General features: G+C 47.9%; 2 protein-coding genes across 3 annotated transcripts in view; one reads left to right on the forward strand and one right to left on the reverse strand.

The window, feature by feature from the left end:
* LOC132572263 (zinc finger protein OZF-like) overlaps positions 1–23647 on the reverse strand; it is a 51317-nt gene that overhangs the window by 21718 nt on the left and 5952 nt on the right. Inside the window, exon 2 of one of the 2 annotated variants that reach the window (XM_060239143.1) lies at positions 5845–6131. In XM_060239143.1, the coding sequence (XP_060095126.1) occupies positions 5845–5850 (6 nt within the window). In that variant the 5' untranslated portion in view covers positions 5851–6131. Of the gene's footprint in view, positions 1–3064; positions 3210–5844; positions 6132–23647 lie in introns of those variants that run through there. The other variant, XM_060239142.1, reaches the window with a different exon arrangement.
* Positions 11486–23462, forward strand: LOC132572270 (butyrophilin subfamily 1 member A1-like). Its single transcript, XM_060239154.1, has 4 exons — positions 11486–11626; positions 13064–13159; positions 19514–19597; positions 22858–23462. Exons 1-4 carry the CDS (start codon positions 11545–11547, stop codon positions 23379–23381), a joined length of 786 nt encoding a protein of 261 aa, XP_060095137.1. The 5' UTR covers positions 11486–11544; the 3' UTR covers positions 23382–23462.

Genomic DNA, 23647 nt, shown 5'->3' on the forward strand with positions numbered 1-23647 from the left:
CCTGAAACATGGTTTCAAGCGTGTTCCCTCTAAGCTGAGTTAGCGTGAGCTAGCTCACAGACGTTTAGCCTCCAGCTCATGCAATTTTGTCTTAGCTCAGGAAAAATGGTCCCAGAGCACAACAATTTATGCAGTAACTCACAACTTTAATGCCAGTAGCTCACAAAGTAGAATTTTTGCTCACAAGACTCTGCAGCTTAAAGAGAACATTGGTTTAAAACATTCTTTGACAGCTGTCATAATATCCATGAGAACTTGGGCGGCAAAAGCAAAGCAGGTCCTGTCCAACACCTTCGAGTTAAGAACAAGAGGCTTTGCTAGCCACAGGAATCCAGGATCCTCCACTACGGAGACAGGCACGTCGTTACGGCCAAGATATCTCGCAAGGAAGGAGATGTGACGCATCGCCACTTCACTGGTGGGTCCCCAGGCCTTGGAAATCTACCGCAGTCATCACTGATTCCTAGTGTTTGGACTCTGGAGGCTGAAGCCCTTCAGAGCCAGATTTCCAGTGCTCTGACTCTGGACAATGCTATAACCCTTTAGCATCAGAAGACTTGGACAGCTCCTGTTCCTGTCCGCTCTCCTGCTGAAGTGCTACAGCAGCCAGTGTAACACTTGTTGCTGTCATGCAGCTCAAGTTTTTGGACAAGGTGCAATGCCTGGATGGTGCAGCAAAGAAGGAATCTGCAAATTTGTGGGGCCGTAGCTGGTGTCTCCCACTCACCATGCTGCTGCTGCAAGAAACAGAGAAACATTTAGTCCTGACTATCACTTAAGCACTTCAAAAATACTCTTTGATGTTTAACATTTCCCCCCTTCCTCTCTGATACCTCACTATGATTACCTGAATGACATCATATTCCACCTTTAAGGCACTCGAGAATTTTTGCATAGCTTAGTTGAAAGAGAGTGCTGCATATTCAGTTCCTTGCAGCAAATGCAGAAAACTTGGATTTGAGAAAGAAAAGCATACACTCTTTTCACTGGTGGAATAGCCCAGGAGAAAAGGTCAGGAACAGCTCTGCTATTCCAAAAGTTCATTGTCCAGCATCCTGTTTCCTCACTAGGACTAAGCTGAACCTCATAATCAGACATCAGGCCTCTCCACCAACTGGAGTTCAGAGGCCAACTCTTCCAGCACATGGAAGCACTCTGTCCAAGGAAGAGCAATTAATAACACCACTAGAACTTCCTTCAAAGATGCCTCCTACTTCTGGGAATCAGTATCTACCTAAATCTGACAGGAGGCACACCTTCTCAAGAGGCTCACTGTGCCTCACAGGTTTGCCCCACCATCAAATTGTTACAGAACAGCACCTAAGTATCTGAACAAGTGAGCAGTGACTCCCAAAAGATCATCCCCTGCCACAAATTTTGTTAGTCTTGAAGGTGCCACGGGACTCTGGCTCTTTTCTACTGCTACAGGCAGACTAACACAGCTACCCATCTTGATCTCCTAAGAAAGGGCAAGGGACAGGAAGAGGTGGGCAAGTATGAAGGTTATTCTCATCAAGACAGCTTTGCTGTAGTCTAAGGCGAACAATAAATTGTATCCCTACCCTGTATAGTGGCAAGTCTCTAATCCTCTTCCAGATGGGGGCTTAGAGAGACTGGCTTCCTTAAGGAAAACAAGGGAATTTGTGGCAGTGACAAAGATCAGAACCAGGGACTGCCAGCATGGCTGATCAGCTGCTTAACTGCTAGGCCCCAGAATCTCCAAAGCTTTGTGCGACCAGGTGAGTCACACCTTGAAAAATGTCTTAAATTATCAATTTGGCTTTAATTTAATGACTTTAGTGCCCTTGCAACAAAAGTGGCTGAAGACTGGTACATGTACGTTCCCTGCCCCCAATCATGTATACCTACACATGAATCAAAACTTTAATCCTGCAGAAGTAAAATGTGCATTTCACATTCTGATACCCCAGATATGATCTTAGAAAAGCAAGTAAAATTTGAGATTTGAAACACATACATGGAATGTATTTTTGGTAGAGCTGTTCTAACACACGCACACTTTCACACCCCCTTCCCTGCCCTTCTTGGTAGTACAGTCTGGCTGCTCCTTCACCCAGTTTACCACCTGGAAAAACAATATGTCTTCCCAGCACTGATCATTAATTGAAGGCAGACCTCCAATTAAAAAGGTTATTGACCTGTATCCTACCATTCTGATTGACACAGTCTGAAACCTTCCTCCCAGGCACAATCGCAATAAACAGTTGCCTAAGGACCATAAGGCAGGGGTGTCGAACTCATTTGTTATAAGGGCCGGATTTGACATAAATGAGACCTTGTCAGGCCGAGCCATGTGTATCATAAAATGTAATGCCAGGTAGCGGACATATAAACTTTATAAAGGGCACAGACACACAATTGCAGATTTTTTTCTGCTTAAAATATTAGCCAACTTACAATATTTTGTTTTACAGTCTCTGATAAATGTTACCTCTTGCTATGAATTACTGCATCAGAAACCGCAGACAATGTCTGTGCTGTACCAGTCTTGAATATGTGCTGTTCACGTGTGCACATCTGTAAGTTGAAATCTACTTTTGATTTATTGACATTCATTACAGACATCTCATGGTCAAAGCAGCTGGGCATTGTGAACTTTTATACAGAAGTTGCTTCAAGTACTAGTCAAGAACATGTGAAGGCACCATGGCATAGACTGAGGGCTACGTACTTGTCTACAAAACTATAATTTTCCCCTATAATTACTATAATTACTACAACTCAACCCCCCCCACCAAAAAGCAACTACAAGGACAGAGAGACAGCCATGTACCGTGGTCAGTGTCAGCCTACTATCTGGGAAGTCTAAATTCAAGACCGCCAATCAAAGGAAAATGTGAAAGAAAAAATAAGGAAAATTGGCTGGGTAAGCCTGGGGTGCAACACACTCTCAGCCTAATGCTGATATTTCTCTTCTAAACAGTTCACATGCTTTCCTATTGAGAAAGACTGGAGGGCATGAGTACAGCGAAAAAGAGGAGGGGAACCCAGTTACAAGCCCAACAAAACTCTCTCTCTCTGTAGCAAGGCGAAAAGCTCATACCTTCACTAAAACGTTGCTAGTCTTAAAAGCATTCATTGCAGCTCCCCTGATGGTGGGGACTGGGCAAAGGAAGCTCTGGCTTTTTCCTTCCCCAGGGAAGGAGGAGGGGAAGGAGCCTTAGCCATTTATTAGAAGGAAGAGAGGCTTGTCTCAATAGCTCTGCAGAGTGATTAACTGAACCTGGCAAACTTAATCACCCAGCAGAGCTATAGAGCCAAGTTCCCTCATTGGCTGAGGCTGCTCCTCCCTGCCTCCTCCCTTTGGGAAAAGGGAGGGGGGAGAGGGAAAGGCTGCTTTGCTGCTCTGGCCTGTTGGGGGAGAAACACAAAATGGCGACCGAAAAAAGCAGGCAAGGGAAAATGAAGCTGATGACAGCCAGTTGCTAGAGGGCCTGATTGGAGCCCTCTGTGGGCCTCATCCAGCCCGCGGGCTGCATGTTTGACACCTCTGATTAAGATAGGTACTTGGTAAGTCTTAAGGGGAAGGGCATTCCAAAAGTTGCGAGGCCACCACTGAGAAAGGCCTGTCTCTGGTTGCCGCCCACTTCACTTCCACAGGCTAGGGCACAGAAAACAGGATTTGAAAAGGAGATGGACAGTAGCATGGGCAGTGGTCGGCTGGACAGCATTTCATGGCAATGCTATTTCTGATTGCAGGGAAGGAATTCCTCCTCCCCCAAATATGCAACTACTGTAAGAGGAATAAGTACACAAAGCACAGAACCTTGCTATATACTTACAGGAGGAAAGGGGTTAGTTACAGACAGCAGTAATAACTATGAGTGATCACTGTCTGTTCAAAAGAGTAATTTAAACAATCTAAAAAGTCATAACCAAATCTCTTACCAGCAATGCTGCAGCAGCCAAGATTTCAAGATAGGCTTTACTGCAAGTGACACTATTGCACATGGGCTTAGCATCTGGGGAGAAATAAAACACTTTTCCAAACTCACAGAAAGCAACATGCACAGAGCAGAAACTCACCAGAAATGGCTGCTTGGTCAGGTGGCTGATCAACAGCAAATGGGGTACTTTACAAAGGTCCAGCGAGGTCTCCTTGGAGGATGGCACAACATTCTTGGATCCAACTTCCAAACAGTGTCGTGCAAGCGAAATAGGGTCTTAGTTAAAAAAATTTTAGAAACCCTACCAGTGCTTGAAAATTATATAATTGCATTTGATCACAGATACAGTATCTTGAGGTGCTCAAGTTCCACATGTTGCTGGAACAACATTTTCCACCATGATTTTTAAGAGCCTGTGAATACAAGCTGTTCATGTTTCATGCACACAAATGGCAGAAGGAAGTCACAGAACACAATGACACGATCTGAATGGACCACTGACCACTTCAGATTGCGGGCTGGGGCTGTCTTATTTTTAATGAACCTTTTAACAAGCTCTCTCTGCAAACAGAAAGCCAGCCCAGGAAGTTTTTTTTAAAAAGGTAGAAAGCTATACCCATGATATGGTTTTTTAAAATGTGCTTGGATCAGCACAGTTCACCCTACTACCAAATTTTGCTGCGTGTACAAACCGAACCAAAAATGGTAAATTTTTAGTGGACGAAATAAATCATTAATAACTATGTGGTTGATATTGCAGCTTTGAGCACTGCAGGTTCAAAGCCCTGAATTTCTTTTTGGTTTACAAATAGAATGCCATTGTTTTGGAACTTTATGGAGGAATGTGTTTACAGAGTGACAGTTTCACAGGGAAGCCGCCTTGGTCTGCAGCAAAAGAGCCCAATTAAAGTCCAGTACCCCCTTGCAGACTGACAAGATTTTCAGATACCTACTGAATTTGAACACAGCTTGTATAGAAAATAAAAAGGTTCCTGCTCCAAGGATTAAAACATCCCAAACAAAGAGGAAATCAAAGCAGCAGGGAGGGAGGGGAAAGAGAGGCCTAAACGACAAATACCAGTAAATGTATGATTTTTACGATACAGAAAGAAATGGGTGTGATTTGCTTATACAAATTCTAACCAAAGAGCCACGTCCTTTGTTGTTTGCGTTGCACCGCTGCGGCAGAAATTTTTATGATGCTGCAGGGATTTTTATGACAATGTCCGCTTGCAAAGAGACAATTTGTCCCAAAAAGAAACAACAACGCACGCTCCAATCTACAAAACGCTTATGTCACAATCAGTCATTAAGGTGCAACAACCTTTCTTTTAAAAAAAGGTCGTGGTATGCAAAGAAAATTCTGCAGTCCTGTAAACATCATAAGGATGTCCAAGCTGACATTTTATAACACCGCAGCCATCAGCAAGGCACTGTGCTTTTTATCACACAGTGAATGAGCAAACATAGAAACCAGCCCTGTTCAAAACAGCGGTTTTGGGGTGACAGCGTATAAAAATCAAGGGTTTGAAATGCTGGGTCCATTAGCTTAAACACACACACACAGGAGCTGCATGCATCGCTAATGAACAGGCTGCTCTTGCTTGTCTGTTTACCGCCACAAAAACAATCATCAGGACCTACGCGGCTTTTTAAAAACTTCTTTTTCTACATCCGCCATTTTAAAAGCCATAAAAAGCAGCTCTAAGCAAGCCTATCCAGAAGTAAGTCCCGGGGGTTACTCCGAGGAATGCACTTTTATGATCTGGCACCAGAATTCCTTTCCCCTCCTGCGACGGTGTTCATTTCTCTCAAGTGCAATCTCTTGCCTTTTCTCCTACTCAAGATCCACAAGAAGCAAAGGAAGGGGAAAACCGGCGCGACGTTTCAGCGGAGTTCCCCAAACTCCTCCCAATTCCACACTTTTCCGACTTACCAACATTTGAAACAATAGAATACAGACGCTCCTCCAAGCGCCTTCTTTGCAGGACCAAGTAACTCCTTAGTTCCGCCCTCCGTGTGCAACGCGCAGGCGTCTCTAGCAACAGCCAATCACTAGCTTCCATGAGCCTGTTTCATCCAATAAAACGGCGCGATATTCCAAGCCTAGACAGATAGGGGATGTTGATAGTTGGTGGGGGTTGTAGTCCTTCTCACCTTTTCAGCTGCATTGGCTTCTATATGTTGTATGAAGAATGAATGAGCTTAGGCTGGCCAAAGATGCTAAAAACAACAAAAAAGGGTTCTTTTCTTATGTTCAAAGAGCAAGGACATGGTAGGCCCATTGCGAGGTCAGGAAAGTGAAATTGTTACAAGTAATTTCCTCAGTCTTCTCTTCTGAGGGAAATGGTGCTCAACATGGCAAAAACAGAATATATAAGGAGGGTATGAAGTTCCAACCTAGGATCAGCATAGGGGTAGTACATAAACACCTAGTTTCTTTAAATTAAACTAAGTCCTCAGGGCCAGATGAATTGCATCCAAGGGTTCTAAAAGAGCTTGTGGATGTAATTTCTGAGCCTTGAGCTATTATTTTTGAGAATTCTTGGAGAACAGGAGAGGTGCCGGAAGATTGGAGGCGGGCGAATTGTGTCCCCATCTTCAAGAAGGGGAAAAAAGGTAATCCAGGTAACTACCAACCCGTCAGCTTGATGTCTATCCCTGGAAAAGTTTTAGAACAGATCATCAAACAGTAGGTCCTGGAACATTTAGAAAGGATGGATGCCTCAAGGATCTGTCCTGGGACCTGTTTTGTTCAACATCTTTATCAATAGGGTTTGTAGAGTCTTTTGGGATCAAGTGCCGTGTTCTACTGGAGAAAGTTTTCCTTCCAGACGTTTCGTTCTCAGCTGCGGAGAACATCCTCAGTGGCGTTGCAGCCGGAGCAGGCGCTCCGCAGCTGAGAACGAAACGTCTGGAAGGAAAACTTTCTCCAGTAGGACACGGCACTTGATCCCGAAAGACTCTACAAACCCTAATGATGTTACCAGCCGTGAAAACCTGAAAACTTTGATCTTTATCAATGATTTGGATGAGGGAATAGAGGGAATGCTTATTAAGTTTGCAGATGAGACTAAACTGAGAGGGGTTGCAAATACAGTAGAAGACAGAAACAGGATACAGGATGACCTTGACAGGCTAGAAAACTGGGCTAAAACCAATAAAATTAATTTTAAAAGAGATAAATGTAAAGTTCTGCATTTAGGTAGGAAAAATCCAATGCATGGTTATAGGATGGGGGAGTAGTATCTGCGAAAAGGATCTTTGGGTCTTAGTGGATCATACGCTGAACATGAGTCTACAGTGTGATGCGGTGGCTAAAAAGGCAAATGCAATTTTGGACTATATCAACAGAAGTATAGTGTCCAGATCACGTGATATGATGGTATTGCTTTACTCTGATCTGGTAAGACCTCATCTGGAGTATTGTGTTCAGTTTTAGCCTGTCATATAGAAGATGGTATGGAATTGTTTTCTGTGGCCCCAGCTGGAACGGGTCCAGAGAAGGGCAACAAAGATGGTGAAGAGTCTGGAGACCGTCCTATGAGGAAAGGTTGAAGGAGCTGGGGATGTTTAGCCTGGAGAGGAGGCAGCTAAGAGGTGATATGATCACCACCTTCAAGTACTTGAAGGGCTGTCATATAGAGGATGGTATGGAATTGTTTTCTGTGGCCCCAGAAGATAGGACAGGAACCAATGGGTGAAATTAAATCAAAAGAGTTTCTGGCTCAACATTAGGAAGAATTTCCTGACAGAGCGATTCCTCAGTGGAACAGGCTTCCTCGGGAGGTAGTGGGCTCTCCTTCCTTGGAGGTTTTAAAACAGAGGCTAGATGGCCATCTGACAGCAATGAAGATCCTATGAATTTGGGGGGAGGCATTTGTCAGTTTTCAGCATTGTGCAGGGGGTTGGACTAGATGACCCTGGAGGTCTCTTCCAACTCAATGATTCTATGAATAAGGGAGTGCTTATAGACATAGCAATGTGGGCCAGTGGAAATTCACAGCCAGCAGGAAGTTTGGGATATTTCTCTTGCTTGACTGGACACTTTACATTAATTGATACCTTTATTGCTTGTATTATAATTACAATCTTTTGTATCATGGCATATAGTTATGCCTGAAGCAATGATTGTTTGGTGCTACACAGTTTATTTCCCTGTCCAATCAGGACATGAGGCATTTCTTCCAGGAAATGTCAACGCAGGATCCTGGAGAGACCAATAGGCGGGATTGCTGCTGACTAAAGAGTGTGCTTAACTCAGCCACAGTGTATATAATGAGTGAAGTGCCTGTGTTGTTTGTGACTGCTTCTTCTTGGAATAAAGTGTTCTTGGTTGATTCAGAGCTGGCTGAATTCACTTTATTTCCAGGGCCAGCACGTGGGAGTAGGCCAAGAAGGCGGCCACCTCAGGCATCACTTGGCCTGCGCCCGCCGCCTCCCACCACCTCCCCGTGCCGAAGACTCTTCCTGTGACTTGCTCAGGCTGGGCCACCCCTGCTTCAAAGGGAGCAGGCTGGCTCCCTTTGAAGCAGGGGAGGGCTGGGCTGAGAGCTCATGTGTAGTACACACAGCCCAATGACATCACTTCCGGTGATGTTATCGAGCCGCACGCGCAGGGAAAGAGACTGGGGGGTGGGGGAACAGGCCTCAGCCTAAGGGTGCCAGAACCCCTAGCGCCGGGCCTGTTTATTTCAGGTGGGTTTATATATAGGCCCACAGTCGATCCCTTCCAAATTTGGTTCTGATATCCCACTGGGAACCGTGGTTAGCAGGGTAGGCAAGACGGTGCATTATGACAGAGTGAAAAATCCCGTGAGGTGGTGCCTAGACCACAGGAAATCTGTGAGAATTAGTGTTGTCAGTTATCATATGAACATACAAAACTGCTTTATACTGAATCAGACCCTCAGTCCATCAAAGTCAGCATTGTCTACTCCAGGGTTTCCCAAACTCCACCCCACCCCACCCCCCCCCGGCCTGGTTATTTTTACACTTCTCCTTCGTGGCCCACTAAAATTTGAAGGTGGAGCCAGGAGACTTTTGGGGATGGAGCCAGGAGACAGGAAATGACGTATAAACAAGCCTAAAACTCTTGCAATATTTTGTTTAGGAAAGGTAGGAGAATAGTGGGATTTTGCAATGCAATTTTAAATATAAAACATTAAGAAAAAGCACAAGGACCACACAGCAGAAAACTAAAAATTTAAAATGCTCTTAGCCTGGGAAAACATGAAATGGCAGGGCATTTCAAGCTTCTCCCCTCCCCTTCCAGGTCTACTCAGATTAGCAATGACAAGGAAGGAAAAGACAGGGGAAAAGAAAGAAAGAGAAAAAAGAAAGAGAAAGGAAATAGGAAGGAAGGAAAAGGGAGGGAAGGAAGAAAAGAAAGAAAGGAGGGACAAAAGGAAGAAAGAGAAAAGAAAGGAAAGGAAAAGAAAAAAAGAAACGGGATGGGAGCAACTCACCTTTAAAACTGCTCACTCTCACCATGTAGCTTACTCTTCCACCGCCACCTCCCCCACCGCAGGTCAATTTCAGGCTGTAAAGCCTCCCCCCGCGCCTGATTGGTGGGAAATCGGGCTACTGAGGCCTCAACTCCAGGCTGTGGGGCCTCCCATCCCCTGGCCGCCCCCACCTCCCCCCCACATCGCGCCCCTCTGCGCCTCCTTCTCCCTCCCTTCCCCACCGCAGGCAGGTCAATTTCATGCTGCGTAAAGCCCCCGTCCCCGTCCCCCCGACTGATAGCCCAATTGGTGGGAAATCAGTGCTCAGCTCACTCTGCGCTGGGCCAAGCCAGCGGCAGTTCGATCAGACCGCAGCTGAAAAGGGCGCATGGCTCCTCCCTCACTGGCACTTCTTTCCCATCCACCTGCCTGAGGTGGGGAAGGGAGGGAGAAGGAGGCATGGAGGGGCGTGATGCCGTGGGGGGGGGGAGGCGCGATGTGGGGGAAGGCTGGGGGCGGCCAGGGGACGGTGACCCTGCTGTTGGGAAACACCAGTCTACTCAGACTTGCAACGGCTCTCCAGGGTCTCCATCATGCTGGACATGGATGGGTATGAATCAGCTCACAAAATAAACTTCATAATGAATTGTGGCCTGTTCATGGTTTGCGAAGCAATGTTTGGGGAAGAGCACCCGGCTGGAACATTCCACAAACTTTGGTGCACTTTGTGGTGCTTTGTGAAAGCATACATTTCCAGACAGATTGCTTCTGCCGGATACCCTGAGTGGGGTAAACAGGAAGCTGAATTGTGACAGAGTGAAAAATCCTGTGAGGTGTAGTGCCTAGACCCTAGGAAATAGGTCACAATGATGTTGTAAGTTATTAAGGTGCTGGGCAGCGATGGTCATTAACCAGCACACAAACTAAACTTTGTCATGAATTGTGGCCTGTTCATGGATCGCAAAGTGATGATTGTGGAAGGGCACCTGACTGGAACATTCCACAAACGTTGGTGCTCATTGTGGTGTTTTGTGAAAGCATACTTGTTCAGATAGACTGCTCCTGCACAATTAAACTGTTGACAATACTCCAAGGCAACTGTAAAGTACTGGATCTGGAGACATTCAACAGCAAACATTATTAACGATCACCCAACAAGACAACATGGCGGGGCCAGATCCCGCTTATATCCAACCCCCTTCCAAGTCCAGTCCAATCCTGAATGGTCAAAGTTCCCGCCACAGTTCTTAATAGGTGGTCAGTTAAGTCCTTCCCTAGTCAGGTGACCCTCGGTCTCCCACAGTTCCCCTGCGCGTGCGAGGCAACACTGTGTTGGAATTTCAGGGACCGAAATGCAGTACACGACAGCACCGGTGGTAGGGGCAGAATTCTCCAGCTCTGGCAACACCAATAGGAACCCTCCAAAGCTTTACAGACACTGCTGCCTGCCAATAACAGAGTTCCCATTCTGCTCCATGAGATCAGAGAGCGCTCTCTCTCTCTCCTCTGCTCAGTTTCACACTCTTTTGTCTGTTGGCTGTCTGCCAGGGAACTTGCTGATCCCTGAAGAGTTACTCCCATTGTTGCCTGAAACCATTCTCCTAGGTTGGTGGCCAAAAAAGCCACAAAATAAAATCTCAATGGAAAGGTATGCACTATTATTATCAGTGGCAAGGTCCTTGCAAAACATTGGAAGAACCGCACAACTCCCTCAGTCAATGATTGGAGAATCCGGCTCTGGGACTATTTTATACTTGGAAAAATATCCAGCACACACACCCAAATCCCAGGAAACCTTCATGAAGCTATGGTTTATGACCTAGACATTTTGCCAAAAAAACAAATTTTATCAGAATCTGATATTTTTCTAAAAGCAGTGACACTCCTTTACTATTGCATTTTGGCTTTATTGTGTATATGTTTTCCCCCCCTTCCCCTTCCTTTTCTGGGAAGTTAGTTCACCCTGTGCATTCCGTGTATTCTATAAGCTGGTTGGGTGAGCTTGGCCACATCTGTAGCCTGAGTGGGAGGTGTTGCTATTGCCTCACAGTTAGCGTCATTTGTGATTTGAATAGGCAGAGGAACTGAAGTTCCCCTTCCAAAGCCAGACAGCCTGCTCTCTTTGGAATAGTCTGTCACTCATCTGGCTCCTCGCTGATTTCTCTGCAAAACAACATCTCAGAAGGAAAATGGAGGATGAAGACGGATATATGGCCATTGACCGAGCCCAAAGGGATATTTACATGCAGCCCACCTCAGAAAAGACACAAGGTATTGTTGTATGAGAGCCCCTACAGCTTCAGCTGGCTAGTAAGAGCAGTGTCAGAGGACTATGGTTATTATTTTGGTGCTATAAAGTACCAAGTCACAGCTGACTAACATAAGAGTTTCATGGCAAGAGAAATCAAGGTGGTTTGCCGTTCCCTGCCTCTGCCCTGATCTTCTTTGGTGGTGTCCCACCCAAGCACTAAGAAGGGCCAACCCTGCTTAGTTTGTGAGCTCTGACAAGATCCAGTTGGCCTGAGTCATCCAGGATAGAGCAATTTTTTCCCCTTATCTAATGTTTTATCACTTCTTTGGTACCAAAGCTGAAGTACTGCTGGTGTTGCCCATATTTATACGGTGTTTGTCTTCTACTGTTGGGCTCTGCTGCAACTGGGACACAGCACGTTAATCTGGATCTCTTAATTACCATAAAATGAGGAAGCAATCTGATCAAGTGATAATGAGGGCAGGGAGCTGTTTCTGTTGGCAGCAGAGGATAGGACTCACAGTCATGGGTTTAAATGAAGGGTGGGAAGGTACTGGCTGGATATTATGAAAAACCTTTTACAGTAGAAGTTGTTCAACAGTGGAATCAGCTCCCTAGGGAAGTGGTGAGCTCCCCTTCACTGGCAGTCTTTAAGCAGTGGCTGATCTAGGCTGATCCTACATAGAACAGGGGGTTGCAGTAGATGGCCTGCATGGCCCCTTCCAATTCTATGATTATAGGATCCAGGGCTTTTTTTTGAGCAGGAACACAAAGAAACACAGTTCCAGCTGGTTTGGCATCAGGGGGTATGGCCTAATATGTAAATGAGTTCCTGCTGGGCTTTTTCTACCCAAAAAGCCCTGTGTAAAACAATGGTGACATCAGGGGTGTGTGGCCTAATAGTTCTTGCTAATCATAGAGTTCTAGAATCATAGAATTGTAAGGGACCTCCAGGGTCATATAGTCTTAACACAACTGTTGTGTACTGCCTAGCGTGAACAGGGGTGCCACAGGAAACCGTGGGTCACCTGACTAGGGACAGACTTACTGACCGCCTATTAAGATCTGTGGTGCGAACTTTAACTGTCCAGGATTAGACTGGCCTTGGGAGGGGGTTGTTCCAGGTACATGCGTACAAGTGGGGACCCAGCCCCGGCATGTTGTCTTATTGTTGTGTGTTCATTAATAAAGGATGTTAGTGGTTGGACGTCTCCAAACCCAGCATATTACAGCCATAATGCAGGAAATTCGCGAGTATTCCCCCCCCACACACGCCCCAAGTGACCCCTGCCGGATGACAGAGGCTGTGCATTATGTCCCATATATTGTCCTAGTGTTAAAGCGTAATTTACAACATGAGGCAAAGAAAGCAAAATAACAGCTTTCGCTCACCCTTGTTGTTTCTGTCTTCTCAAAATGGAGTTAATGCTTTTTCCCGATTAAACTCAATTCCACAGATTCTGCCTCCAAATGCCAGTGCTGGAAAATCACAGTAGGGGCTTCTCTGACGTTGAGTATTGTTCTGAATGCGGCCCTGATCGCTCTTCTTATAGGTAGGTGTCTGTTAGGCTCTTAATTATGAAAACAGAGCTTGGCCTATCACTTTAACTCTTATGCTATATTTCTGGAAGAGCCAATGGGCTATACTGGCTATCAGGGGTGTCGAACTCATTTGTTATGGGGGCCAGATCTGACATAAATGAGACTTTGTTGGACCAGGCTATGTGTATCATAAAATGCAATGCTAGTTGGGGGAGATATAAACCAGGGGTGTCAAACTCATTTGTTATGAGGGCCAGATCTAACATAAATGAAACCTTGTTGGGCTGAGCTATGTTGGGCCAGGCCATTTGTGTACCTATTAGGTACCTATTAGGTGTACCTATAAGGTACATTTGTGTACCGATTAGGTAGCAGAGATAGAAACTTTATAAAGGACATAAACACAATTAAAAGGATTTTTTTAAAGTGAGCTGTGTGGCATTATACTGTAATGAGGTCTCTACCCACCCCAAACCCCACTCTCCCAGGTTCTAACCTCACATGTCCAGGTACTTCCAAATCCAGAGTTGGCAACCTTAAACAGGTGCTGGAAGCAGACTTTCTCTGCCTGAGGCCCTGGAGAGTTTTGCACTGTATACTGCTCCCTTTGAGGAAAGGCAGGTTGAACACTCAGCATATAAGTGGAAGGCACAGAAGTCTGGCCAGGGCCAGGTAGCCTCATGTGCCAGGAAATGCAAGAGATGTAAGGCAGTTTGCTCAGTTTTTCTGTAACTCCCCGAAAGCATACAGGAAAGCACTGTGACTAGTCATGACAGTAGTAATATATATATACACACACACACACACATTGGTCACTGTGTGATGCAGAGTGTTGGAATGGATGGGCCATTGGCCTGATCCAACATGACTTCTCTTATGTTTTTATGCCATTATGGTCATCTAATGTAAGAACTATAGCAATTAAAGGTGTTACTTCTGTTTAGCTCCCAAGTTAACACAGTCATCATTACTGTTTTCTAATCCAGCTGAGTTTTGTTTCTGTGTTGAACAATAGCGAGCGTCGGGTTGCCAATAGGCCTGGAGGAAAATGTCTTGCCCATTTAATGGAGGCAGCTGGAGGTTTTCATAGCATGGAGGTAAATCACATCACCTAGTAAATAATAGCCTATTATAGCTGTGTTAAAGGTACAGGGCACTGTTTTGCTCCAGGTAGCTGGCAACTTTATCAGCAGAGTACCTTGGTAGACTGAAATGTTTTTTCATTGCTGTGTTATTATCACTATTTTTGAAGATATGCATAAGAACATAAAAACATAAGAGAAGCCATGCTGGATCAGGCCAATGGCCCATCCAGTCCAACACTCTGTATATAAACACTGTGGCTAATATCCACTGATGGACCTCTGCTCCATATTTTTATCTAACCCCCTCTTGAAGTTGTCTATGCTTGTAGCCGCCGCCACCTCCTGTGGCAGTGAATTCCACATGTTAATCACCCTTTGGGTGAAGAAGTACTTCCTTTTATGTGTTTTAACCCGACTGCTCAGCAATTTCATCGAATGCCCACGAGTTCTTGTATTGTGAGAAAGGGAGAAAAGTACTTCTTTCTCTACTTTCTCCATCCCATGCATAATCTTGTAAACCTCTATCATGTCACCCCGCAGTCGACGTTTCTCCAAGCTAAAGAGCCCCAAGCGTTTCAACCTTTCTTCATAGGGAAAGTGTTCCAACCCTTTAATCATTCTAGTTGCCCTTTTCTGGACTTTTTCCAATGCTATAATATCCTTTTTGAGGTGCGGTGACAAGAATTGTACACAGTATTCCAAATGAGATTGCACCATTGATTTATACAGGGGCATTATGATACTGGCTGTTTTGTTTTCATTTCCCTTCCTAATAATTCCCAGCATGGTGTTGGCCTTTTTAATTGCAATCGCACACAGTCTTGACATTTTCAGTGAGTTATCTACCACGACCCCAAGATCTCTCTCTTGGTCAGTCTCTGCCAGTTCACACCCCATCAACTTGTATTTGTAGCTGGGATTCTTGGCCCCAATGTGCATTACTTTGCACTTGGCCACATTGAACCTCATCTGAGGTTTGGTAGGGACTGTTTTGTCAGTTGCAATCCACAGACCACCTTGGTCAACTGCGAAAGAGGAAATGTCTGTGCTTGCTTCCTCCTTTCCTGTTGGCCAATCTCTTCTTCCATTCAGTGAAGCAATTAAGGTTCTCACTAGGCCCAGAGCAGGGAGAAGAGGGGAGAGTAGGAAATGCCCTGAATTCTCTGGATCAGGGGTATCAAACAGGCAGTCTGGGGGCCAAATCAGGCTCCCAGATGGCTCCTATCAGGCCCCTGAGTAACTGGCTGTCATCTGCTTCCTTCTCCCTATATCTTGCTTCCTTCCACATAACACTTTGCTTTGCAAGGCTTGCTCAATTGCACAGGAGCTACAGAGCAAAACCTCTATTTCCTCTATTGGCTGAGGCTCCTCCCTTTGGGAGGAAGAGGAGGGAGGCAAAGCTAGTTTTTCCAGGCTCTCTCAATGACACAGCAGAGCTACTGAGCCAAGCCTCTCTTCCTTCTATTGGCTGAGGCTCTCCCCCTCCCCCAGTCTCCTGGGGAAGGAAGGAAAGTGCCAGAGCTTACTTTGCCCAGTTCCCTGGATCCCATGGGAGAAATACAAAGAAGCTCCTCTAAGACCAAAGAGTGCTAATGTTTTAAGCATGTTTTGTTTTTATATATATATAATTGTTTTTGTCTGTAGGGTGACCATAATGTCTGAAGGCCAGCCAGGGACACCTTTGGGGGGGGTGAAGGTAGGGGTGCGCGCGCGCAAAGCGCGTGCACCGCCGGAAACAGGAAGTGACGTCACTTCCGGTGACATCATGCCACCGCCGGAAACAGGAAGTGACGTCACTTCCTGTGACATCATTTCCCCGCGTCACCTGCTGGAAACAGGAAGTGACATCACTTCCTGTGACATCACTTCCCCAAATGACATCATTTCTCCCAAATGCCACTGCCGGAAACAGGAAGTGACTTCACAGCACTTCCTGTGACGTCCCCAAAAAACCCCCAAATATCACCGCCGGAAACAATTTTGTTCTCAAATCCTGTATATACTTCATCAGTATATGGGATAAGGCACTTTCTCAACTGTGCTGCATAATGCAGCCTATTTATTTTGTCCTGTTTGCTCTGTTGGCTCTATCTGCGCCACCTTCATCACTTTCGGGGTGTGGATCCCCCAGTGGGGTGGTCTCCCGACTCCCTCCGCCGGCTGTTTCTGATAGCCCTGCGCCCCCTCTTTCATTTGATATGTGTCTCGTGCGGGTGCCACCCTCCCGCCGGGAGATGCCGCAAAATGAGCCCCCTTGAGGCTTATGGCGGCAGGGCTCGGGGGAAGCGAGCTAGACTGCTGTTCTTTTGAGGGGTTATAGAGTGTTTCGAGCCCGTCCCTGTGGCATCGGTCCCATCGTTGTGGGACCCAGGGGGCCGGCGCAGCGGCACGCCGAAGCAGCCTGTCACTAATAACACAGGTCGAGATGCAGGACAGGAACCCGGAAGTGACCGACAGGCTGCTTCAGCGGGCCGCTGCGCCGGCCCCCTGGGCCCCACAATGATGGGACCGATGCCACAGGGACGGAGGGAAGGAGGGAGGGAAGGAAGGAAAGAAGGAAGGCCAGCCGCCCCCCCCCGCCAGCCGCCCCCCCGCCAGCCCCCCCCGCCAGCCCCCCCCCCGCTTTTGGCTTACCTTGATCCAGGGCGGTGGCGGCCTCTCCTCCGGGCTGCTGGCGGGGCTGGCGGCGGAGAGGCCGGCGCTGGTCTCTGGAGGGCCTCCAGGGACCAGCGCTGGCCTCTCCGCAGCTTCCGCTGGCCTCTGGAGGCCCTCCAGGGACCAGCGGCGGCCTCTCCGCTTCCGGCGCTGGCCTCTGGAGGCCTCCAGGGACCAGCGCCAGCCTCTCCGCGGGCCTCTGGAGGCCCTCCAGGGACCCGCGGGGGCCTCTCCACTGCCGGCGCTGGCCTCTGGAGGCCTCCAGGGACCAGCGCCGGCCTCTCCGCGGCCTCCGCGGGCCTCTGGAGCGCCTCCAGGGACCCGCGGGGGCCTCTCCACTGCCGGCGCTGGCCTCTGGAGGCCTCCAGGGACCAGCGCTGGCCTCTCCGCGGCCTCCGCGGGCCTCTGGAGGGCCTCCAGGGACCCTCGGGGGCCTCTCTGCGGCCTCCGCGGGCCTCTGGAGGCTCTCCAGAGACCTGCGGGGGCCTCTCCACTACCGGTGCTGGCCTCTGGAGGCCTCCAGGGACCAGTGCCGGCCTCTCCGCGGCCTCTGCAGGCCTCTGGAGGGCCTCCAGGAACCCGCGGGGGCCTCTCCGCGGCCTCCGCGGGCCTCTGGAGGCCCTCCAGGTACCCGCGGGGGCCTCTCCACTGCCGGCGCTGGCCTCTGGAGGCCTCCAGGGACCAGCGCCGGCTGCTCCGCGGCCTCTCCGCGGCCTCCGCTGGTCGCTGGAGGCCCTCCAGAGTCTCTGGAGGGCTTCCAGCGACCAGCGGAGGCCGCGGAGAGGCCTCCGCCACGGCCGCCGGGCCCCGCGCGCGGGCGGGGAAGGCGGCGAGGGAGGGAGGGAGCGTCCCTGAGCACGCGCAGGGACGCTCCCTCTCTCACCGCCTTCCCCGCCGGCGCCCGCGGCCCACCGCCTCCGGGGCTGGCTAAACCGGGACCTCTAAATGGTCCCGGTATAGCCAGCCCGGGAGGTGGGAATAGGGGGCCAGAACCGGGACATTCCCGGGCGCCCGGGACGGTCTGGCCACCCTATTTGTCTGTGTGCTCTATAAAGTTTATATCTCTGCTACCTAATCTTAAATAAGTACACACATGGCCTAGCCCAACATGGTCTGGCCAAACCTGACATGGCCCATCCCAACAAGGTCTCATTTATGTTGGATCCGGCCCTCATAACAAATGAGTTCAACACCCCTGCTCTGGATGGTAATATAATCTTTGTTGTGTACTGCATTTCAGTCCCTGAATTTAGAACACAGAGTAACTAGTGCTATCAGGTGAGCCGCGGGAAACCGTGGGTCACCTGACTAGGGAATAGGGTTGCCAAGTCCAATTCAAGAAATATCTGGGGACTTCGGGGGTGGAGCCAGGAGACTTTGGGGGTGAAGCCAGGAGACATTAGGGGTGGAGCCAAGATCAAGGCTGTGGCAAGCATAATTGAACTCCAATAACAAACTAAGAGGAACGGATCCTCCATGACAATGCACAGACCAGCTTATGCAGGACCCTAAAACAATCAATTACCAATAGTATTTAACCATGCTTGACATTGGGAGGTATGCCAAGTATGCCAAAGCGGTCGCCATCACCTTCCCCCGCCTGAATACGGCCAACTGTTTCTTGGGAGGGAGGGAGCCCCCTTCACTGCGCGAGGAGTCGCCAGGCCCACAGGCTTGAAGGTGCGGCAAAGCAGCCCCGTGCAAGGCGCCTCTTCCAAGCCCCTGCCGCCTCCCGGCCCAGCCGCCACCTGCTGCTCCTCCCCACCCCCCTCCCAGGGCCCGGCGGAGCATCCCAGCAGTAGGCCCGGGCGGGCGCCTCAGCGGCAGCAGGCCGCACAAGGCCCTCCTCCTCCAGGCCGCCGGGCACCTTTGCGCGCCCAGTCGGGAAAGCAGCAGCGGCGGCGGCTGCATCGTCCCGTCACCCCCACGGCCCTGCTCGGCCTCTCCCTGCCTGTCTGCAAGCGGTGAGTAGCGGGGTGGCGCAGACAGAGCGTGTGACAAGGTGGAGGGTGTGACAAGGAGGGTGTGACACACAGAGTGTGTGACAAGGAGGGTGGGGGCAGGCCAGGAGCGTGGCGAACCGTGAGTCCGGGTCCTAGAAGGACCCGGATTCACGGGTCGCCACGCTCCTGGCCTGCCTCCAGCCTCCCCTTCTCTGATTTTACCTCAGAGGCGGAGCGGGCGACGCCGCTTCGCTGCCACCTCTTCTCCGTAGCTGCTCCTCCGAGATGGGCTCAGGCTGAGCCCGCTCCGAGAAGGGGGGGCTTGCCACGCTCCTTGGCGCTGTTTCCCCCCCTCACCCCGCTTACGTTTTTTTGGGGAGCGGGGGAAGAGGCTGGAAATTCTGGGGTCCCCCGCCAGGGCGGGAGGGTTGGGAAGCCTACTAGGGAAGGACTTAACTGAATGCCTATTAAGATCTGTGGCACAAACTTTAACTGGTCAGGATTGGACTGGATTGGCCAGTGGGTTGTTCTGGGTGAATGTATATAAGCAGGGATCTGGCCCCGCCATGTTGTCTTTGTAATGTGCTCACTAATAAAGGATGTTTGCTGTTGAACGTCTCCGAACCCAGTACATTACAATCTTCCTTCATTAACCCTGAGTTGTTTCTTTCTCCCACCAAAGTTTTTCAGGTGAGAGATGCCCAAGACTGTTCTTGTCAAGGAAACCCTCCCAATTCATGTGACTGGGCCTCAGGCAGTTCAAAAGGTGACTTCAACTCTACTTACTACATTTATGCTCTGGTTCCTCTTGGCGTTTGAAGTGACTAATCACAGCGATTAAATACTGCATTAAATAATCCATGATGCTACTAGAACAAAGGTTGTGTCCACTGGCACCTCTAAGACCAGCAAAGTTTTATTCTAGATATAAGATATCATGCGCAAGCATACTTCTTCAGATACAGATACCCAAAGAAGTGCACATGAAAGCTCATACCTTGAATAAAACTTTGTTGGCCTTGAAAGTGCAACTGGACTCAGACTTTGGTTCTGCTGCTTCAGACCAACACAGCTACCCCCATGAATCCAAGATGCTACCAGAAATCAGGACTATTACCCCAACAATATGTAAATTATTCCTTTCAGCAATAGGGCTGCCAGCCTCAGAGGGCGTCACAAAGTTATTGAGACCAGGGAGGTAAAATTGACAGAAAAACAACACCAACTCTCCGTGTATGGAGTGATAAATAATGTAACTATTATAAGTGTCTACTACCAAATCCAAACCATTGCTTCATACAAAACAGTGTTCATAAATATTGCATAGAAATTTATACAGTGAGAAAACCATCTATTGCACACGACGCAACTACTGTCCGTATATGTCAATATGTCGTGATTTCAATGTAATCTTCTTATGAAGGTCCAACGGGAGAACTGGTCCAATATTATAGCCATTTCAGATTAAACAATCCTTCTTTCTGGGGTCACTTTATATAATGAAAAGTCCAGTAGTCTAGTAGTGCCATTAATTATTTCAACAATTCACTGCATTCCATACTTCTCAAGATGAGGGTGTTTCTTCTCTCATATCTAGTGCCAAGCATGGTAGAAGTGCAATGGACATACTTGAGTGGAGCCCTTATGGTCAGTTGTGCCTGGCTTGGGCTACCAGCCTTTTATCATGATGCCGTCTATTTATGTTGTTTCAGAAATCTGAAAACAACATAAGCAGAGCCAGGGGTGGAATTCTAGCAAGAGCTCCTTTGCATATTAGGTCACAAACCCCTGATGTAGCCAATCCTCCAAGAGCCTTGAAAGCAATTATCACTCCGTACACAGAGAGTTGGTGTTGTTTTTCTAACCTCCAGAGGGCAGCTAGAGATCTCCAGTGATTACAATTGATCTGCAGACAACCAAGATCAGTTCCCCTGGGGGAAAATCCTGCTGAGGTTGTTCCCCTCATCAAACCCCACTGTCCACAGGTTCCACCTTGAAATCTGCAGGTATTTCTGAACCTGGAGCTGGCAACCCTACAAAGGACCAGGTCAACTTATGAACATTCCTTTTTATTTAAGGAGGTGTTCATTAGAAGTTGGCAAGTGCATACGAATGACTATTTCAAATTCAGTCGACACATTTCTGATGCTGTATGAACAAGAGCAAGAGTCACGCGGCACCTTAAAGACTAAAAAAATTTGTGGCAGGGTATGAGCTTCCATGAGTCACTGCTTCAGATATCTGAAGCAGTGACTCACAAAAGTTCATACCTTGCTACAAATTTTGTTAGGCTTTAAGGTGCTATAGGACTCTTGCTCTTTCCACTGCTATGACAGGCTAACATGGCTACCCATATGGTTGCCAGGTCAGACTCAGGAGATATTTGGGGACTTTAGGGGTAGAGCTAGGAGCAAGGTTGTAACAAGCACAGCTGAACTCTGAAGGGAGTTCTGGCCATCATTTTTAAAGGGCCTATGCTCCTTTTACATGCCTTCTCCTCATTGGAAATAATGGAGGATGGGGGCACTTTCTTTGGGGCTCATAGAATTCGACCCCCTAGCTCAATCTTTTTGAAACTTGGGGGGAGGGAGGGTTGAGGAGAGGCGCCAGATGCTATGCTAAAAATCTGGTGTCTCTGCCTCAAAAAATACCCCCACAGAACCCCAGATACCCACATGTGGAACCCAGATCAATTCTCCATTATACCCTAAGGCAGGGTTCCCTGACCCATGGACCAGAACTGGTCTGTGGCCTGTTAGCAGCTGGGCCATGAGTTGTATAATTATTTCATTATATATTACAATATAATAATAGAAATAAAGTGCACAATTGTATCATCCCGAAACCATCCCCCCCGCCCCAGTCCGTGGATTTACTGCTATTCTGGAGGGCCTGTAAAACGGAGCTGTTCCGCCAGGCTTTTGGCTGAGGCAGGCGGACATCCTCACACCAACTAATTGGCCTCCCTTCACTGACCGCATCCTGTGTTTCAATCCGTGAAGGATGTACATATCTGTACACCAACGCTGTCTTATTTTATTTAATTTTAATGGTTTTAACTGTTTAAATTTAATTGCCTTATGATGCGATTTTAACTGATTTATTATGTTGTAATCCACCCTGAGCCCAACCTGGGAAAAGGCGGACTAGAAAGCAGCATAAATAAATAAATAGTCTTCCACAAAACTGGTCCCTGGTGCCAAAAAGGTTGGGGACCACTGCCCTAAGGGGACTGGTCTCATTAGGGTATAATGGAGTGCCCAGTGGACATTCAACCCCCTCCTCACACTTCCTGATAACCCTGAAGTGGGGGGGAGAGCCTCCAAACCAGGGGATCCCCTGGTGGAGAATATTTCCTTGTGTATATTGTAGGTTTCAGCCCATGGGTGAATGCTTGCGGTGATTCCCAAATAAATACAAGTTCTTGTAAATAAGGTTGCAAGTTCCTTGGAGCCTGCTTTGGCCCCACTCCAAAAGTGATAACAATCACCTGGAGTCTAAATTAAAGGTCCCATTTCAAAGTGATACCAAGACTATATAGTCATCTCCAGATGACCATTTATCCTTGGACCTGATGAAGATTTGAAACATTGCACTTTGGATCAACCCACCATTGTCCACATATTTGGAATTTATATCTGGGGGAATTGTCCATATATTTGGAATTCATATCGGGAATTTGTATATCCATATATCTGGAATTTGTATGTTTTGTTCTATATGACCGGCTACCACTAAATTATTGTTGTATTGTTGTGCCTGGAGCAGGTATGCTTTATTTGTATTCTCCACAATGCAGTCCATTGTTTTGACTACCCAACTGGGGACTGGCAACCCTAACTTGATCCATAAATAAATAAAAGTTCCAGGCAAAAAATCTCCCAGACTGCAGGTGTCAATCTGACCTAGGAAAGCATATTAGGCCCTCACACATACCTGTTCTCAGTCTCGACATGTTAATCCTAGAGCCAATTCACCCTGAACTACATTTAATGTCATATGCTCTGATTTTCTCCTTCTCTTTAGACTATGTCACTTTTAATCCAACCACTGCTCACCGCCGAATCGTCCTATCCCCGGATCTAAAAAACGCGAGCTGGGGAAAAGAAGAGCAGAGCCTTCCCAACAATACAGAGAGATTTGATCAGCGTGTCTGGGTGCTAGGCCGTGATGGATTCCTCTCTGGGAAACACTGCTGGGAAGTTGAAGTGAAGGGGAATGGGGAATGGGCTGTGGGGGTTGCTAAGGAGTCTCTGAAGAGAAAGGGGTTACCAGATTTTAGCACCACTGCGGGGATCTGGGGCATAGGGGAATACTGGGGGCTTGGCAACTACATGGCTTTCACTTCCCCCCAGCATACACGACTCTCCTTTGACAAGAAGCCCCGCAGAATACGCGTCTCTCTGGACTACACCAACCAGCAAGTAGAATTTTTCAATGCTGAAACTAAGAATACAATCTATACCTTCTCTTCCCCCCCTTTTTCTGGGGAAAAGATATACCCCTGGTTCCGTGTGTGGGATGGAACAGAACTTACCTTGCATCCATGAGACACCAAAATCAATACCAAAGGAGCCCTTCTAGAACTTTCTAAGCGTTACAATCTCAGAGGACTTATGCATTATCTCTTATTGAAGAGATGGTGTAATGACCACTACGCCACCTAGGCTTCCCAATCCCTGAGTCCCAGCAGGGGATCCCCCAGGTTTACAGGCTCCACCTTGCCCCCAGCCAGCTGACCGGTGGGGGGGAAAGCTCCACCCTCACAGCCACTAGCACCTCTATCTGTCCAGCAGGTTTATAAACCTGCAAACAG

The sequence above is a fragment of the Heteronotia binoei genome, chromosome 5 (assembly GCF_032191835.1).
Source record: "Heteronotia binoei isolate CCM8104 ecotype False Entrance Well chromosome 5, APGP_CSIRO_Hbin_v1, whole genome shotgun sequence".
Classification (NCBI taxonomy): domain Eukaryota; kingdom Metazoa; phylum Chordata; class Lepidosauria; order Squamata; family Gekkonidae; genus Heteronotia; species Heteronotia binoei.

Coding starts and splice junctions, on each gene's coding strand:
- LOC132572270 (XM_060239154.1), top strand. CDS start 11,545: ATGGAGGATGAAGACGGATATATGGCCATTGACCGAGCCCAAAGGGAT. Junction 13,160..19,513: donor CCTGATCGCTCTTCTTATAG/GTAGGTGTCTGT, acceptor CTCCCACCAAAG/TTTTTCAGGTGAGAGATGCC. Junction 19,598..22,857: donor GGCCTCAGGCAGTTCAAAAG/GTGACTTCAACT, acceptor CCTTCTCTTTAG/ACTATGTCACTTTTAATCCA.